The sequence below is a fragment of the Trichoplax adhaerens genome, genomic scaffold (genome assembly GCF_000150275.1).
Source record: "Trichoplax adhaerens TRIADscaffold_7 genomic scaffold, whole genome shotgun sequence".
In the NCBI taxonomy this organism is placed as follows: Eukaryota; Metazoa; Placozoa; class Uniplacotomia; order Trichoplacea; family Trichoplacidae; genus Trichoplax; species Trichoplax adhaerens.
In genome coordinates this window covers 4,129,417-4,149,500 of record NW_002060949.1, presented here as the reverse complement: position 1 = coordinate 4,149,500, position 20,084 = coordinate 4,129,417, and the positions used below count along the sequence as shown (strand labels likewise).

The following is a 20,084-nucleotide window of genomic DNA, read 5'->3' as shown; positions in this document are numbered from 1 at the left end:
GATCCTCAAGTAATCATCACCACTATTGCTCTATCCGTATTGACGATTAATATTATGTGGCTTTATGACAATATAATGAGAAATAAAAATTGCACTTTGGATGGATCAAAATTTATTTTTCATGGGCGTTACTCTACGATGTGAAGATGTGAAAGCTCTAGCGATGAAATGTTAGTCCTATAGAAGGTGTTGGGGACATTTCTTTGACAGCAAGAATATTGTTATAATTCTTAAATAATTTGATTGAAATTAAGATCATTTTAGAAGTACAAAGACGCGGTCGAATGAGCAAATAAAGCGTTGGAAAGATGTGTAGAATGACCTGTCTTTATCGTTGAAAATTAGTTGTTGTTATTCTATTTCTCTGGGGAGATCTACCTTGTTATTATCCGATCTTTTTTGGCTAACAGAAGCACCATTATCAACTTAATTTTATTGGAAATAGTAGCATCAAATCAAACCTTAAACTTATTTTTTATTAACGTAAATTAAGCTGTCCAATCTATTTACTGTCTGCAAATGAAAGCGATGAAGAAATTAAAATTACGAACTTTATTTTACTCTGGACTGATGATCTTCTGTTTAATTTACTCTTGGTCTTATATACTATTTCCTATGAGTTCGTTTTTTAAACACTCCATCGATCCAGTGAGTAAACTATTAGCTAAACAAGGTATAAATACTCTAAATAGATAATAAAAATAGTAAAGTTGAACGTTAGTAATTGCATGGTTTTAAGAGGATTGTCAAATGTTAATGCAGCCTATTCACTGGTTAATTTGTGTAGGTGCCAGTGCTAATGGTAATGATTGGAAAATCCTGAACAAGTTGAAATGCCAACCAATAAATAAACCAATCTTGCTATATAATCGAATCCATAAAACAGGTAGTACATCAACAGCTCAGTTAATCAAGCGCAGTGCGGCCAAGTTGCAATATAAAGTCCTAGTAGGTAAAAGATAGCTACTTGTTGAGGGGAATATGAATATTCTTTTTTCGTGCTATGGCGTATTCTTATATTTTGTTTTCTAGTTATACAAGTTCTATAGTACAGCTTAAAATAATCAGTACCGTTAGTATTAGTATTAGTATTTTACTACAGCGTTCATTGAAGATTGATATGATTTTTGTCTCATTTTTTTATCGATAGGGAGTACAATGCAGTGGGAGATTTTCGGTAGTAAAAATCATGAAGCCATTAAAAGTGAAATTCAATATGCTATCAAACATCGACGCCCTTGGCAATATCCACGACTAGCTTATGTTGCTCATTTCTATTACTCAACTATCTATAATTTATCTTATACTTATATCAATATGGTTAGAGATCCACTCGATCGTTATTTGTCCCATTACTATTACCAAAGGTATGGTGATAGACCTAAAGAAAAATTAAAGGAGATGAGAAATCTTGGCCAATTCAATGAATCTTTACAGGACTGTTTCCAGCAACAACACCAAGGCTGCGAATTAAATGTCATGACGAGGTTTTTTTGTGGTTATGATAAATATTGTGCTCTAGGTAATCAACGTGCATTACGTCAAGCTAAGAGGAATATTTTAACCAATTATGCAGTCATTGGCTTGTTGGAAGAATGGGATTTATCCAGTCAGTTGTTTCGTAAGATATTGCCTAACTTTTTTACGCAAATTAATGAAAAAATTTCCAGATATAAAGTGAATAAAAATCGAAAAAATGAACCGCTATCACCGGGATTAATCAAATCTATTAAAGAAGCCAATCAGGCCGATTATAAATTATATCGTTTTATCAAGCAATTATTTTGGACCCGAGTAACAAAATGTGGTCTACAAAATGGCATGGAATAAATTTTATTATTAGCTAGTTGCACCCCGATGGATTATTGGCGTACATCTTAGAACAGATTTTGAATTAATACATCAATGAATGAAAAGCTATTTGAGATTAAGTATACAGAAATCGTAAAGATGAACAACTATCACCAAAAATTAGTCAATTCTATCAAACAAGTTGATCGGACGGTTTATAGGTTTATCCATTCATTAAGCAATTATTTAGGAAACGAATAGCTAAATGTGGTCTACAAAATGATGCGGGATATAGTTTTATTGGAGCCTAGTTGCATTCCGATAGATTGTTGGCATACATCTTAGGACGGACGTTAAATTAAAACATCAATGAAGGAAAAGTTATCCGAGATTAAGCAAATAGAAATCGCAATTTAAACCACTATCACCAAAATCAGTCAATGCTAGCAAAGAAGTCAATTGGGCCAGTCTGTTAATCTTATCTATTCATTAAGTAATTATTTTAGACACAAATAAGTAAATGTGGTTTACGAAATGTTGTAGCTTAAGTTTCTATTGGAGTATCCGTTGCACCTACATCGATTGCGAGGAATGTGATAAAGAAGTTACTTCTATGGGCTACAGTTTCTAGTAAAGTTACGGAGAATTAACGCATGAAAGTATGAGAAGTTACTCCATTTGGGTAGGAAATGGAAATAATGGATCGAAGCGATATAATCTACGACCTTAACAATAGATGGCAATCTCTCCATCATTTAGCTTTACCTTGTATCTTTCCATAGCAAGGATTTTAAACTATTGTAGTGTATGGCATTCAATCATTACATTTATCAATTAAAGTGCACCAATAAAGTCAACAAGGTCGTATTAAAACTTCTCCACCATCATATAAATTGGTACCTGGTGTGAACATTAAGGGATGGTGCTCTAGAAGCGGTGATATGTTAAGCAAATACTTTCGTAAGCATCATTTATACATATGCGAATTGGAGCTAATATAGTGGATGTCCTATAATGTTCTGGATTCACCAGCTAAAGCTGCAAGACTGATATTTATAAGTAATAACGTTTCTCTATACTAGCAGAAATGAAGATACAATAAGGTCTAAAAGAGGGCTATGGATGATATTTCAATAGGATTACCTTTGGGCTGCTTCGCTTATGTAGGAAATTTTACGGCTAACTTAGTGGATACCGTACCTCAATTAGTTAACATTATTTTACATTAATTGCTTTCAAATCTTTTAAATTATTGCTATAGATGCCTTATTGTATATTCAAATCAGCAGTTAATGCAACAAAGATAATGTATAAAAATGCCAAAGATACTGCTTGTTGGCTGGAGCTAATAGAAAGCATGATCAATAAAGTAAGCCAATAAAGAATCGAAGAATGCTCTCTATCCATTGGATTTGCTATACATGATTCTTATCTTATTTTTGTAAGCTCTGTCGTTAGGCAGCTTTAAAATATGCTATATCAATTTTTCCAAGCTACAAGGTTAATGTATATATATATATATATATATATATATACTCGTATATGTAAATGTTAAAGTTTCCCCATGTTGATGGAACTTGATCTATAAGATGATACTCGTATAGTCAATAAGGGTGATGGATGAGCCCAAAACGATAAGGTTAATAAACTAGGGTTACAAAATCAATGTTTACAAGTAATCAGGTTTCTTTATATTGGCTAATAATTGGCAGCCTTCATCTTATTCTAGAGCGTATTAAGGTATCATTGATATTCTTATCTACGGGATATATCTTAGCAAGCCTTCCCATCTAGAAATGATTTACAGCGCTGTGACAGTCAATTTCTTAGCGGATCTCGTCATTTTATTTGCTCTTATCATTTTTGTTCCTAGCAGTTTTTATACGCTATTAGTCTTTAGTGCTGGCTCATCTTGATCTTTGTCCGTATACCTATCTATGACTGCCTAAAACGATACGGTATTCATGGATGTCTTCCAGTATCAGTTATATAATATTACAATCCTTAATTTCTTGAGCATACACGTACGTACAAAAGTATCATAAACACTCTTGTTGATGGTGTATTACAAATAGGGTTTTCCTGCTAAAAGAGTGATAGTATTAACACAGAGTATTTGTAAATCGTTTCTTTCTTAAAATTTTAACATTCTATTTATTATTTATCCTCGTAATTTCGTTGCGTAGCGATATGATATTAGTCCTTGATAACTGTTTTTTTCCTAATCTTTCTTGATGTGCTATCTATTCAATATGCAGCTGAGACGATGTTATATTCAAGATGTACATACTAATATACCAATATCAATTTTGCAAGAATATTTTATTTTCCATAAAATAAGTGAACTAATCTCATGTACAGTACTATGAAATCAAATAGGAAAGCCAGATGAAATTAAGGAACAGATTAATTATTTTTGCTACCTTTATTAAAATAAATAAAGTGAAAATAAATGATGTTTGATATTATAGGTACGTAAAATTAATTGGTTTTAATATGCTCCCTTTGCTGAAATAAATAACCATAGATGGAAGTCTACTGATAAAGGCGTCTAAAATGAACTTTATATTAAGTTCTATCTATGATACAACTAGGATTGAAAATCAGCAAGTTAAAATTATCACAAGAAATGGCTAAATCTCCTAGCTTGATCTATTGCATAGTATTATAACTAGGCGTACGTATTGAGATAAGTACAATCATTGACTAGATTATTTTACTGCCCTAAGTGAAGTGAATAAATGTAGAAATAAATCTTGTTTAATATTCCTTTCTAGGTTAAATCATCGATCAGATAGACTTTTATTACTGTCTTAGTTGAAATAATCAAGAATAGATAGAAACAGTTATTAATAATATCATAAAAATTATTTAAAACCACATTCTATCTTTTGACGATAAGCAGTGCTAAAAATTAGTAAGCTAAGTTCTCAAATGAAATCACTGAGTTCACAAATTGCTATTTCTTGCTACTATGATTAGTCAAATCTTGGCAAATGTAGAAACTAAAATAGTATTTAAATTAGATTCTAACTGTAAAGTTCAAGAAATATAAAAACAGAAACATGCTTGATAGTGAAATTATTCGAGACATTAACAAAGCTTAGACTTAATTGAGGTATTGAAGTTGAGTCAAAAATGTATTGTGCTATTTCTGATTCAGAAAGTTAATAACTAGCGGAAGGATTCATTAAAATCAGTAAAAACTTGCGTATTAGCTATGTGTCTACATTGAAGGACTAACTTCAATTTAGAGTAACGATATAGGAATTTAGGCTATGAAGAGGAAACTGTTCTTCCATTAACTGGCGGTTATCTATTTTCTTTGCACCGACATTTTGTCTATTAAAAGACGATTATCTCATCTCGTCGTATAGTAACCAAATCATCATCCAAGCTTAACAGGAGCTATAGGAAGAATAAGGGAAAAGAGTTAATTTAAAATCTGAAGATAACTAAAGTAATATTTTAAAGGACTAAAAATCACAGCAAATAATTACCAAAAAGGAGACGAATAAAGCTCCAGCTGATAGCATGTGCCAAATATCATGATAGTCATAAAAGTCAAGAAAGGCACATTCTCGGTTTAATTCGCGCGATCTTGCAGGTGTAGCCTGGTTTAAATAAATAACGAAGAAATTAATATTGGCATTAATGATGAAAAATATAACTTAGTTCATCGTTTATTTTGTAGCAGCATTTATTGCTCCTTCTAATAATATTTAAAAATCATTTATAAATTACCTGTCTTTTTGCAACATTTTGACGGAAAAAGTAGATTGAGAATACCCATAAAACTGTGGCAATAATAGATAATAAGATGGATAACCAGAGAATTTTTTCCTTATGGTAAATCTATTAAAAAATTTTAAATATTAAAATTCTTTCAATGCAAGGTTTTAATTTTAATTCCTTAGTAAGGTTAAGTTATGGTTATTAACTTCTGATTAGTAATTTTATTTTAAAATTTTGAGCGAAATAATTACCTTTTCTGCAATGTAATATGCCAGATACATCATCAGATTGGACATGAAAATTGCTAGAAAGAAGCTGCCAAAATTATCTGGTTCTCTAATCAGACCAAATAATGCCCTAATACAGTATGCAAATTGATAACAAATTAGTTCTGCCATTAAACCCGTAGGTTAAGAGGATTTTTTTGTCAAATTTTCTTTTATTTTAAATAAAAATTACTTTTTTACTGGTATAACTACAAATGTAGTGCCATTAGCACATCCGTGAAATAGTTATAAAAGTCTTAAAATCGCCATTAAAGTTACAATATTTTGGTAAAATATTTTTAGCACTAATTTTGATAAAGAACTCACAGTCCCCAGTTTAAAGCATTGACCAGAAGTAAAAAGACCAGAAGATCCTAAATTAGAACAAGGAAGCAAATTATTTCCATTTCACGATTAATTATTCTATGCGTAAGATCATAATATTATTTAGAATCGTATGGTGGTGGCATAGAACCAGTATATTCACTTACACGAGATCGAACTGAAGAAAAACATCCTTTTCTTGTAAAACTGAAAAATCCTTTCCATGAAACTATAACCAATTACAGATCAATTAAAGGGCCAAGTCTGATGAGAAAATTAGGTTCGATATTAGGACATATGCAGTAGCAGGTATTATGCTCTACTTACATTTTCTCCATTGTCCGTAATAATATACCAGCACGCTTATGAAACTAATTGTGACGATATAAATGACCGTAAATACGACCCATAGTGTAAAAGATTTGAACAGCTATAAGAATATTATATAAAATCACGGTAAAAACGTTAGAAACGCTAAAATGAATGCAGCTATGGCTCGCAAATTGCTATCTTGTATTCGAAATATTAATCATTTTGCCCAGTTGAATTTGTAAGTGACGAGAAAGTATTGTTGAAGCATATAAAATTTTATTTTTATACTATTAATACTTATTATTTTCGTCATTAACGTACAACTCCTATGACCGCGAGGCATATAATTACGGCAAAGCATAGGAAAATCATGTGTTCGCTGACGATAAGATCAGGATGGCGCACGTTATGAATCTGAACCATGATCAAAATAGCCGTTATATACATATAGGAAGTATCTGTCAAGACATGATCAAGGTACAGTAAGATAATTCATAGATTACAAATACCATATCATAATTTTGAGCTATAATCAAGATAGCAGTAATTGCTTATAAGTGTAGAAAGTAACATTTAATCTTGCGGTAAAGTAAGACTATCTATAGGTTATAGTTATTGTAAATTTTAGACTTTAACTAAGATATAAGTAATGCAGATATCGGAAGTATCCATCGATACAGCAATAAAGGAAAGGCAACGCAAGGATAATTCAATATAAACCGTAATAAAAATCTAGTTCTTGATATTAACTCTAATGCAATGCTGAAATATATTGATATAGAGCCTACCAAATTGGAAATTGGTTTTATTAGGACAGATATGATAGCATGCACTAAGAATGCCTTCCATGATGAGACTAACACCTATTTATAAGGAATAGGATATGAAATTTTAATATCCTATCAAAGGAATTAAAGCATAAAGCTAATGATTCTATCAAAAAGAACTAAACATAACATTGATTGATTGATTGATTGATGCTATCGAAAAGAATTAATTTTAATACTACTGTATCAATCTCATCAAAAGGAACTAAGTATCATATTTATCCTATAGAGAAATTAAACTTGATATGTACTAATATAAGGCGGTAGATATGGAATATAGCGGATAGTTAGATCTCAGTTATCGTTAGGTATAGTTAGTAAATCTTATAAATTACTGTACCAATGGCAATGAAGACTCCAAATCTTTGTGGGACACCATACTCCTGGCGTCGAATATTGAGTAAAGACAAAAAATTAGAGACTACGCTAATACAATTTTTCGTGATGGATATTTTTCAGTACCTTATAGTATGTCATTCCGTAGTCATTGCACCGTTTCGTAGCTCGATTAAAGATGGCTTTCCTATCAAGAAAATATTCAGCTGTGATTCAGATATCTGCTTTTTTAATGGCAAAGTTTAATGGCTGGATAGCCTAAGGATAATATACGAATACTGTACGTACTTTGCTAACGTCACGATTATTAATAATATGCCTAATAAAACATATCCAATATTGCTTATGAAATTATTGAATGCCCTAGGTTAAATATTGAAAAAAACTCTTAAAATTGAAATTATATCGGTATTAATAATATGACCGCAAATTTTTCGATGTTGATGGTCGCTTACTTACATAAATATGCCTAAACGATAACTACATAAGAAGTTATAGTAGCAAAGTCCGTCATTTCCTGGTTGAGCTACAAACTGAAAATAGATATTGGTGGCATTAATGTCCTTCTTAGCTTCGGAATGGTAATGTCAATATTTATGCTAGTGTTACCCTCTGATAGGTCATGACTAGCTGAAATACGGGTACTGCATAGAATATTCCAATAATAATCAAGTACCTATTAACCGAGATAATCTTATTAGCATAGATATAACAAAGATAGTTTAAAGTGAGAGTATTTCTTTTGCTGTACTTTATACCAGAAATATCGGCGAGCAACATTTTTTTCGTCCACTTTTTTAGAAAGATCAGACACATATATAATTGGCTAAATAATAGCAAGAAATGGAATAGTAATTATAATTAAAAGTCCGTAAAACCGTAAATTATACCGCATTCACTCTAATATGATGATATGCTATTTGGCTAGCAGACTAACACTGTCGAAAACATCCTTGTTGTTGTTTTGCTGACTCACTGCTTCTTAATCGTACATCAACATGGAGAAACGGTATTCATGAAACACAATTAGTATCAATCAGTATAAGACTGCATTTTATCAATTGTGGAGAAAATAAATGCTTTATTACATCTGTATAGGAATTTTATGCATGAATAATTGGTAATTAATTATATTGACAAAACTTACTTGAAGCTCGATTTAATTCTTGGAGCTGGACTATAACTACAGCATTTTTGTATAGCTGTTTCCAGTAATAGATCATGGGCAGTGTTAATGCGTAGACTACCGTAAATATACCAATAATGGCTAGAATAGGTATCCAGTAGGATTTGGCTAATTAATTAAAAAAGGCCTGTAATTAACTCCGTTGCTAAACCATACGCACGTAGTACATTTAGCTAAAGACATGAAATATATTTTAATTACAGTTCAATTCTTTGTGTTTCCACAATTAAGCAACTTACCGGGTATTAAATACTCCATAGTAACTGTAATATTCTTGGAAATCTCTTCTAGAATAATAATATTTTGTGTTTTTTGAATAAAATGCGTATTGGCATCCGATCAGATACTTGGTTAATATCGATTTAGTATTATGTCATGAAACGATAGCTATAAAGCGACTCTACTTTGTTGGATACCGTATGATTAGAAGAAAACCTGCGTCAATTTTATGTTGTGTTTTATGATCGCCTATAGCTCAGTTTTTTATCCACTTACCAAATAAAATTTTAGATCCAGGTGGGGATGTAGAAGGGATTGCTGGAGGATTATCTATACATTCATTGTTATTCGGATAAACGGCCATAATAACAACTACTCTTGGGCCAAAGTCGCTAGGCTGGGCATTAAATGAATAAAATATAATTTTTCAATTCATGATGGTATAGCTAAAATTTACCATCTACTGTACTTTTAGATTGCATCTAGTTATTCTGTAATGCTATTTTTAAACTGTTCATATTTCAAAACTAATCTGGACGAAATATATTACTGCACCTTTAGAGTGAGCCCGCTGGATGTTAACATGGTTTGATATCGACCACTATATCGGATATTGCTAATTTCATCGAAATACGGACACTAAATATCATAAAATGATTCATTACTTTGCATTAATAGTGGCTTTAAAATTTCATTCCTGGTACTAAAAGCCTTCATTACATTATATTGAAAAGTAGCCTTTAAAATAGAGAGTAATAAAAGTACGTAGGAGCCTACGAACAAGAACACGTTTAGACTACCGTAAAATAGGTATACTTTGTCATTTTAGATTATGATAGAATAAGTATCATTGACTCCATTATTTTAAATGATATCATTCTATATTTCCTAACGAATTGAAGTTCAATGTGGTCTATTTACCTCAGCCTTTTGAATGGAGACTACAGCACATGTGGTGGTCTTGGAGCTGAATTTAAGCATAACGTTTTGATCCTCATTTGGAATGCGATAGCCAAAGACCTTTTTTGCATATAATGATGATCAATTGGTTAAGATCTACGCTACTGAATCTTTCGTGAGAATATGACTACTTAAAAGTAAAAGTATTACACTAACCACAGGTGCGGATGGAGTAGCTAAAAAATTCTCCGATAAAAAACTGCCAAATAGAGGATTTGGAATATGAAATAAAATGTATACAGTTTACAGTTTACATCATTTCTACTGCATAGGATAATTCAGGCGTAAGGACGTCAAAATTTTTGCATATTATCTTCTATGTAATAGAAGTGTTCTCTTTACCTCAAGTAAAAATCGCCTATCATTTCTACCACTAATTCATAGTTTGAAATATTACTGGAATACGTAAAAAATTCAACTACAAATTGATTGAATTTTCTCTGATCGAAAGGGCACAGCGTCTTGCTTACTGTATGGGTGGCTTGTCTAAATAGTAAAGGAGTAGATAGAGAAGATCAAAATGGTTGGCCAGGGTTAAAAGTTAATTCTAATTAAGACTATAAACAGTAATTTCGTTTAGCTATTATGATTTAATCCAATGTGCAATTATGACTTATAGTGCACGATGGAAAGGGTGATGTCAAGCCTACTTTTGAATCATTAATGGTAACTGCCAAGATGAGATATGGCGATACTGTCTTACAAGGACTTGAACCGGATATTGACTGTCTGCATCAAAAGATGTGGTTGTAATACGAATACTTGATATCTGCATTACGTAAAGTAAAAATAAAATAAATGCAACAACAAATCATTTTCAGTCTTAAAGCATCCAATAGAATAGAATACTACTATAGATACTCTTATCCATAAATGATATCACAAAGGTGAACTTTTTCTAGTGAATAATTCACCATCAGTTTCTTGATTTAGTCTGAAAGCTTTATGATAATAATGGGTAATAGCTATAGTTGTTCCTATTAGCTGTAGATCAATATTACTTACGTTGTTAATAATGTTGGATACATTGAAGGAGAAGAAATAGCGAGAGGGCGACTGGTTAGAGACATTTCCTTCCAATATTACCTTACTTCCATCCTCTAATAAGATAGGAGCCGTACTACTCCATGAACGTGGTATGGAAATTAAGATTGATATCCCTAATGATAGCAATAATAGTTGGTAGCGAATAGATGTGGCCATAGCTGAAAATGTTCTATTAGACTATACTGACTTCCAATCGTTAGTTTAATACTTAAATAGCAATAGTAGTAGCTGCCATTTTCAATTTATGCTAATAGTCTAATCAAAATCGTCTTTGTGCAAGACTACATTTGCAATTAGGGGATGATTTATCTTTTTGAAACAAACTAGTAAATTATATAAATAAATAGACTGATGGGCCGTCAAAATAGCTCTTTCCTCAAGCTATTTATGTTCTACTATGTCTATGTATAAGCAAATGTCGAGTTTGCTCAGTATAGCTAATTGTACGTCCTTTCTATATACATATGGATCTTGACATATTGTCACGGTCCATATGTTACGGTCCATAATGTATTATGTTCATTTATACTCATTAAGGGGATACTTTTGATTGTCTCCTGCTGCTACTTTTAATCAGTTTATAGGTCAGGTGGTGAATGTATAGTTATAGTATATTGAATTACTTTCGATTAGTAATAGATCGAAGAAGTTTTGAGGCATGTTTATCTCGTATTTTGAACGCCAAAATAACTCAGGGCTATATTTTTCTTGAAGAAAAGATGAAAGGAATTATCGCTTCCATTTCATCAGCGGTCCATATCCGAGTGGGAGTTATCTTCAAGTTGTTGATCAGCCATTTATAACTTCACGATATGATTTTTAATCTTGAGTTATTATTATACTTATTTCACAGTATAGCTGTATTTAATCATATAAAAACATGAAAATAAATGTTATATGAATGTATAAATACGGGTAAAATCCTTGATATCACTAGTCCGTTAATGTCTAGTGCTGCCATCTCACTTATGATTACTGAGGTCTCACTATAGAACTTATTGTCCTTCAATTCGGTTGCCAAACGATGACCCGTATAAGCTAATATACTTGTAGCTAAAGTATTAGCATATGAATTTTATGCAGTTTGGTGTACGGTTTAAGTTATATGATGATGCATGATGGCGTCGACTTGTATACGTAGATGGCGTTATCTAGTAGGAGCTCTTGCTAGCAAGTTGTAATCTACGAAACGATTGATCTGCATCCTGCAATAACATTAGTTGTGATAATTAATTAATTATTGCGTAATCAACGATATAATTTTGTTAAGTAATGAATCATATGTTAACACCTAGCCATTAATTAACTACTGTTAAATGTCATAGAAAGTGTATTGCGATCCTTATTATATTCAGTATGTAGATTTAGCTATAAATTTATTACTGTTTTGCACCAACGAAGTTTGTGAGGCTATATAAAAGCCTCGAAGTTCTTAATTAAGAGGGTTGATAAGTTAGTCGATAACAGATGGTTATCAGTTGTTAGTAGTAGATTGTAAGTAGTGAGTTCGATCGGTCATTTTAATAAGTAGCTTTTAGAGTAAATTTTTGATTCTTAACGTGAATATTCTATCGTCTAAGACTCGAATCTAGGTTTGGTAGATTAAAGGGTGCTTAAAGTATGTTGCTTAGATAGTTAAGACGATTAGACCACTTTAGAGGAAAGAACCCTATTAATTTTTATGTTGCAATCTCGGTTGTGACAGTAGTATTACCTAAGTTTGGGTAAAAATTCCTATGATGAACTCAAATTGCAGAGCAGTAACGCAAAATAATATATTTAAGATGAAAGTATTGACTATGCGGATTCTATCAGCTTGAGCTTAAGGTTCAATCTATCATGCATGATAATCAATTAGTTGTTAATGTATAAATGTAGGTCTGCTAATATAAAAATGATTTTGGCGATATACGATATAAATCTGCATTCTGCTGCCAGAGTTGCTTTGACCGTATGTATTTTTCTAAGCTTAAAAATGAAATAAGGCAGCATACGCCTTTACCTAAAGTATTAGTAGTTGAAACCCAATTATGGTCCTTGTTATTAGCTACTCTTTAATACATGATTCCAAAATTTTTTAATATTGCATAGAAGTCAGTTAATGCAAGTGATAACGTGTCTTTAAATATTGTAACAAGAACTAAAATTTGTGAAACTTCACTTTATGCATGAATTAACTTTTTAAAATACCACCTGATTAATCCTAGGCTATTTTTGAGACTGCGCTACATTACTAAATACAAGTCGTTCCCTCCTACTTTGTAGTGCATTAATAACCACTTTTTTATGATAAATCGTACCTCGGATTACAGAGATTGGTCTTATTGTGGCCATCAATACACTTGCAGGATGTGATATATAACCACATGTATCACCTTTAGGTGAAACTAATCGCCTGTAAGTGCCTTCAATGTATTGAAAAATTACAGAAAATCTACAAGCGAATACCTCACGCTAGTTCACTTCGATTTTAATAAAAATTTCAGCTTTTGTTTTCTAATTTTATTTAGATTACGTTATAAATAAAATTTTACGTTTTTAAAAGTAATTAATTGTGATACGGTACTTTCCACTTTCTTTGCGGAAAGAAGATAAAAAATTTAAATTATTTACGGAATCAATAAAATTATTAGTATAGATTCATATCAAACATTGTAATCATTATTATTGTGCGAAGATTTCCTGTGCATTAATAGTACTTGGATTATGGACTCATGTGCTATTGGATGTAATCATCATAAAAACTTGAATATATACCCGATTTAAGTATATAAATATTTCTTTGATTGTGTTTAATAATGTATCGTTACAGCGGAATAGTGTATTTTTTACCAACATTATAATGTTTCTAAATGTTATTAATGGTAATTATTATTAATAATCGATAATTAGAACAGATGAATTTTGTTTCTTGGGAGTTCAAGAAGGTCATCATCTAACGTAAACAGGACCTAAATAGTAAAACATAATACAAGTCCAGTTATTACATTGCCAACTATATATAAAGCTCGATCTTTTATGCATAGTACTGTATATCCGCATAGTAAAATTTTACCAAGAGAAAGCAAAAGATTCCACCAGCGGAAAGCATATGCCAGATATCATGAGTATCATAAAAGTCCATAACTATACAATCTCGATTGTACTCTCGTGACTTAGCAGGTGTATACTAAAAACGACAATAAAGATAAAATTCTTACCTGACGAATTATTAGTATACTTACAATTACGCATACTGTATGTAAGGAATTGAGACTATACGAATTGCTACTACATTCATTTTTACATACCAGCCAGTTTGATCCAGCTTGAAAATAGAAGTGCAAGGCTAATCCCCATAACGCAATTGTTATAGCAAATAAGACCATCGGTAACCAAGGCATCGTTTTTTTTTCAGAGTATTGGAAGGATATCTAATTGAATAATGCCGTATCAGCAGATGTTAATGCACAAGTTTATAAAATTTTAACTCGAATTCTCTACAGAGACTTTAATTTGATTGACCTTTTTATAAATGTAGTAAAATAAATATAAGGCAAGGTTAACCAAAAGAATAGCCAGGATGAAACTACCGAAATCTTCAGGAGCTGCAGCAAGATAATATATCATCCTTTTTAACAATATAACAAAAATACTATCAGTATGGCAATGAAAGCTTGGATTAAAACAGAAAGTAACGTAAAAATCATAATTATGGCTATGAATAACTCTGAAATGCAATTTTATATGCTATTAAAACGACTTACAGGCCTACATTGACCAAGTTAACAAAGATGATAAAGATGGCGATGTCCTGGAAAATATTGTTAAAAATATTACGTGAATTAAATGATGCATACGGAAATAAAGATATTTATACTTCATAAAAATAGAGTACCCTAGGTTGAGATAATTGGTTACAGCGATGTAATTTCTGCGGCTCTAGACGAAAATTTATGTATCGACGAAATCCTGGTAGTGAAAAGAATACTTCTCATCATCTAAATTCCGGATCAAAATTGAAATGATTCATTAGGTTTTACTAAATCAAACCTTACCGAATTTAAATGTTCCAAAACGATAATATTGGATCGTTAATGCACCGACTACGGCGATATGAAATACTGCGAAAGCAATCCATGCACCTCGAGAGGCATCCGTTAGCTAAATTTTCAATCAAAGCCATTAGTTCACAATATATTTAAAAAGTATAAATAGCAGTTCAACATCAAAAATAAAATATTAATTTGGAGCTTACAACGCCAATGACACATAGGCCAACGATTATGGTAAATGAAGCGAATATTAGGTGTGCACTAGCGATCAAATCTGGATGACGAACAATATAAAGCTGGACCATGATTAAAATAGCAATGATGTACATGAATGATGTATCTGTAAAATGAGGCAACAAAGAGTCGATATTATCAGTTAAATAATGAGAACCAGCCGTGATGAATAGTATGATATTGTACTTCTATACTAGCAGACTTGTATCGACTTGTAATAGTACAGTAGGACCTTTAATATCCGTAGACTGTAATATTACTAACATATTAGAACTATTACAGTATTAATTTACCAAATTGAAAATTCGATCTATTAGGACAGATGTGGTAAGTAGCGCTGAGGATTCCTTCTAATATCATGGCAAAACCTGGGCGTAGAGAGCGGGTAATAATACTATTTTGAATACATTCTCAAATATAAAATAAGTAGAAAGAGTACGTTATCAATTAATTTTTGCTGTTTATACACCCATTGATGTTGCAAAGCTGATCTAAGATTAAACGCGACCTTCATATCACATTTAAGGACAAAATCCTTATTCACATAAATGTTTCTTTACTATGTTCAGAATTTAAAAATCTACTGTTAAGTAAGCAATTAAAATCTTCTAGCCTCAGACTATTAATTTATATAGTCACATACTCTACAAGCGAATATTATAAATAATAAAAAAGTAAATAATTTAAAACTTTGTACATAAATCACTGGCAATTAAGTTATATTTTAAGCTATAACTTTCACACAGCAGTTCTAGATTAGCTGACGTTGATAGTTTTAATAAGAAATACCTATAGTGAAATAAAGCCCAAAGCGCTGTGGAACTCCATATCCCTACCGAATGAGAAATTATAGCGATTGTATTACATTGTAATAATAAGTTGTATATACAGCAATCATTGTAAATTGCATTAATTAGTTATAACGGTTAAAAGCAATAACAACCTTGGCAAGTGCGATACACTTATTTGCCGCCCGAACATAGAAATATTTTCTATAAATTCAATTACAAGGCCTTTATCAGAGTGTTGCTTAAAATTAAAAAGATATCTTTTTTACTTAGCTATAAAAGATCTTCAACATACTTTCCAGAAACCAAGATTATAAATAAGGCTCCTAACATTATATAGCCAATGTTACTGAAGAAGCTATTGAATGATCTATTATCGTAAACGTAATGCTAATAGTGAATTATTACTTAACAAATCCTAATATTAGTTCCGTTGAATTTTTTATCCAGTTATAATAGATAGATAATTTATCTAAAGTTGAACAAGGCTGACTCGGCTACATTAACTCATATTAATTGTGAAGAGAATTTTTAAAATTTGAAATTAGTATTGCTTTACGAGTTAGCTGTAAGATGATTTACAGTGTTGCGATACATTTATATAGATAATTGATAAAATAATCAAGGCGTTGGATTTTGGATATTACTGAATACTTGAATGAGGGTTACATATCTAGCGTTTAAAGCTTAAGTGTGAAACTCCAGTTTAGTAAATAAATATTGAACTTTGACAACTAAAGAAAGATTTTCCAATAGTCATAACAATGCTTAAAAAATTTAACAATTTCTTACCTCAAACTCCCCAAAGGTCGACTACATTTAAAATTGTAGTAGCAGACATCCTCATTTCCCGAATAGAACACAAGCTAGGGATAACGTGAATATTAGTGGATTATTACGCTGTAACATGTACAAAACAACCGAGGGTAGACTATGAAAATTTGATACTTCATTAGGTATTTAAGCAGTTACTATAAAAACTCAAGGTACTAGGTGGATATACTTACATTCTGGTACACTAATACTAATTGAACAGCCGGTATGATGTAAAATATCCCAATTAGAAATAAATACCTAGGTGAATGGGTAAGAGTGATGCTAAATCTGTGTAGTGTAGTCTAACGCAAACAAAATATTGCAATAATAAATACCAGAAGTAATCCTTTGGAACTTTTGCCTTGTTTTCTATTCGCGTTAAATCGGATACGTCCTTCTGTAACAATAAAGCCGATTAAATTACCTTAAACGTTTGCTATCGTCATATGGTCACAAGCTAGGTTAAAACATCGTATTATTTGTCGTGGTAGTACTGATTCGAAAACTATACTGTAGTATCAGCAGAAAGACGAAATGTATCACATGGCATAGTTCAGACCGGTAAAAAATAATTCCAGATAGTACCTTTGATACTGTACAGTGTACATCATGTACCTTCTACATAGATTCTTAGAATATGAGTATATTGACTACGTACTCTTTCTTGAGTCGCATTACCAACGTTACCAGAAGTTTCAATGTCAATTATATCCCTATGAAAGGTGAAGAGCGTTATAGCATGTAAGGCTAAGTGTCGAACTTCCGGTTCACTTGCATTTCTCTCAGCCTCTGTAGAATTCGCTGGTTGGTGATTGGTCGATGCTGTATTGTTATTGGCAACATGATTACTGTTATTGATACCTGTAGCTGCAAGTTTTCCCAAGAAAGAAAGTGGTATTCATTAAGTGGAACACTACCAATTCATGTCATTAGCAGTTTCGATTTATTTACTCAAGGTAAAGCCTTACGATCATTTTGTTTTGCTAATTTTTCTTCAATCCCCTTAATTGCCTTCTCGTACATGTAGCGCCAATATTTTAGCAATAGAGCTGATATTAGGTAGATACTTAGAAATACAAGTACACATAAACAGATGGGCATGGTATAGCGTTGGTCTAATGGTAGAAAGTAGGGAAAAATTTATTAAACTACAGAGGTAATAAATCGGGGTAATTATCTAGGAGAGAATAGAACTTACAAGCTAGTGATGGCGTTATCGATATTGTTATTTCCTTGCTAGTAAGTACTGAAAGAAATTTTGTACAATTATTAAATGATAGCTTTTGCAACATAAAGCTCAATTTCTGGAAATGCTATTGCCTGCATAATTTAAATTAAGCAGCATTTTGATATACTATGAGATTGGACACTAATAAATCTTACAAGCGTTAGTGTTGTGGGATTTGATCTCTTCTTCACATTCTGGATTGTCTGCATAGACGGCTATGATTGCAAGAAAACCTTTCGCATAATCCTTTCGCTAAAATACATAAAATATAAAATTGAATAAATAATCAAGCAAATAGTATTTTCAGAGATTTAACTTTATGATTCGTATAGATAGTTAAGTACTATAAAGTAAATGGGAACTAAAATGAAAAGTACAATCAGTCAAATGATGGTTATTACTAGTATTGAAATTGAACTTGATTTTGACATAGTTTGAAATCGACCTCCGTAACGGATATTATCGATTTGGTCAAAGAAAGGGCACTAAGAGAAAGAAATATGATACAGAAATTATCACCAATTATAAATCAAAATAAAGACAGCAACGAAATCTTAATGTACATTGTAATTACGATAATGATAGTATTATGACAAGCTTTTGAAATTGTTTCATCTATGTATCTATCTTCACCTCAGGTTGTTGTACAGAAACGACCGCGCATGAAGACTTCTTAGAACTTAACGTCAGTGAAACAGCATCGGCATTGGTTAAGAAGTTATAGGCAAATACCTAAAAAAGTAAAAGTGCAATGCATATATACGCGTATAGTAAGTATAAGTTATGTTACGTTAACCATATGTATATTGATAATCACTTAGAAAATTGCGTCGATATGGATTAAGATTTGAATTAGCAATTGCCAAAAGGCCTGTCAGTATATAAGATAGTAACGATAACTTTAATCGGTATGAGTGAATGATATAAATACAAGAGTGTTAACGGAATATTACTGGCATCCATGTGGATTAGTCGAGTACGTTTAGCGTATTGATCGATCATTTGTAAATTGATACTGCTAAGTCTCTAACAAAACTGTATTAGTAAGGACTAAGATTTACATTAGAGAAGTCGAAAATATTTGTCAGCCCACATATAGGAAGTTGTAGTGCAGCCCCAAATTAGTCTAAGATTACAACAGATAGCCCTTGGTAGCTGTTAGACGTGCCTAATTTATGTAATAATGTGAAGCCTATAGGAAGCAGTAGCTCCTATTTTATTATTTTGAAGCCTTTTTACAACAGCAGTAAATAATTTTAACCATACGAATAGACGAAAATAAATAAAATTTGACAGCGTATTTATTTACTTTCATTAACATTAGTGTAATGTATGACCACAAGGGTATATTGTTTACCGGAAAACCTGTATACTTCACCGCATATGAAATTACGCTGAAGCGCAGCTTACAGAGAGTACATTATCACTTCGACAAATAAAATAATTCAGTGCAATCTAATATTTAGTCTGCTTACCATAGGTGATGATGGAGAGGCAATAAAATGGTTTTGGTGGTGTCTGTAGAGAAAGTTTGTAGTTTTAGAATGCCAAAAAAATAAGCGTAGGTATAGAAAAATCATGATGAAAGTCTACTTACCCTAAGTAGAAATTTTCCAAAGTTGCTACAGTAAAGCTGTAATGTATAGTAGCATTGGCGAAAGTGGAAAATTCTACGACAATATTTATGACCTGGCCTTGATCGAACGGGCATAGAATTCTGCTAGCCGAATTGCTATAGTGTCTAATAAACATCAAGCGTCAGTAAAAGTTTGATTTTAACAATTAGGATCCCGTACTAACAATAAGCGCAGAGCAGATTTTACAACTACTGAGACTGCAAGTATCATTTCTAGATCATCAACTGATCGATCAAGTTTAAGATTTGTGAAGTGATTAATTAAAGAAGTCTTACTTTTCTATTAAAAGAGGCAATTGCCATGAGGTAGCAAAACGATTTTGTTGGATGACGACCAAGATCGGA

General features: G+C 31.8%; 3 protein-coding genes across 3 annotated transcripts; 1 reads left to right on the top strand and 2 right to left on the bottom strand.

Annotated features, from left to right (window-relative positions):
- Positions 1 to 100: 100 nt before the first annotated feature.
- On the top strand, positions 101 to 1,830 carry TRIADDRAFT_58255 (uncharacterized protein; the record flags this gene model as incomplete). The annotated part of the gene is made up of 3 exons (XM_002114401.1): positions 101 to 170; positions 887 to 952; positions 1,151 to 1,830. The coding sequence occupies 3 exons, from the start codon at positions 101 to 103 to the stop codon at positions 1,828 to 1,830; spliced, it is 816 nt and encodes a 271-aa protein (XP_002114437.1).
- A 3,306-nt stretch (positions 1,831 to 5,136) lies between these two features.
- On the bottom strand, positions 5,137 to 8,371 carry TRIADDRAFT_27563 (uncharacterized protein; the record flags this gene model as incomplete). Its single annotated transcript, XM_002114082.1, is given in 13 exon segments — positions 5,137 to 5,199; positions 5,292 to 5,405; positions 5,536 to 5,646; positions 5,778 to 5,883; positions 6,120 to 6,166; positions 6,179 to 6,215; positions 6,440 to 6,546; positions 6,750 to 6,886; positions 7,217 to 7,291; positions 7,596 to 7,681; positions 7,880 to 7,954; positions 8,051 to 8,124; positions 8,201 to 8,371. 13 exon segments carry the CDS (start codon positions 8,369 to 8,371, stop codon positions 5,137 to 5,139), a joined length of 1,203 nt encoding a protein of 400 aa, XP_002114118.1.
- Positions 8,372 to 13,891: 5,520 nt separating this feature from the next.
- On the bottom strand, positions 13,892 to 17,120 carry TRIADDRAFT_27397 (uncharacterized protein; the record flags this gene model as incomplete). Its single annotated transcript, XM_002114081.1, has 12 exons — positions 13,892 to 13,954; positions 14,059 to 14,172; positions 14,294 to 14,416; positions 14,508 to 14,732; positions 15,036 to 15,146; positions 15,241 to 15,377; positions 15,565 to 15,639; positions 16,061 to 16,103; positions 16,215 to 16,263; positions 16,355 to 16,429; positions 16,852 to 16,925; positions 17,067 to 17,120. Coding segments are annotated over 12 exons (1,143 nt in total), but the record flags the coding sequence as incomplete, so codon positions are not given.
- Positions 17,121 to 20,084: the final 2,964 nt, after the last annotated feature.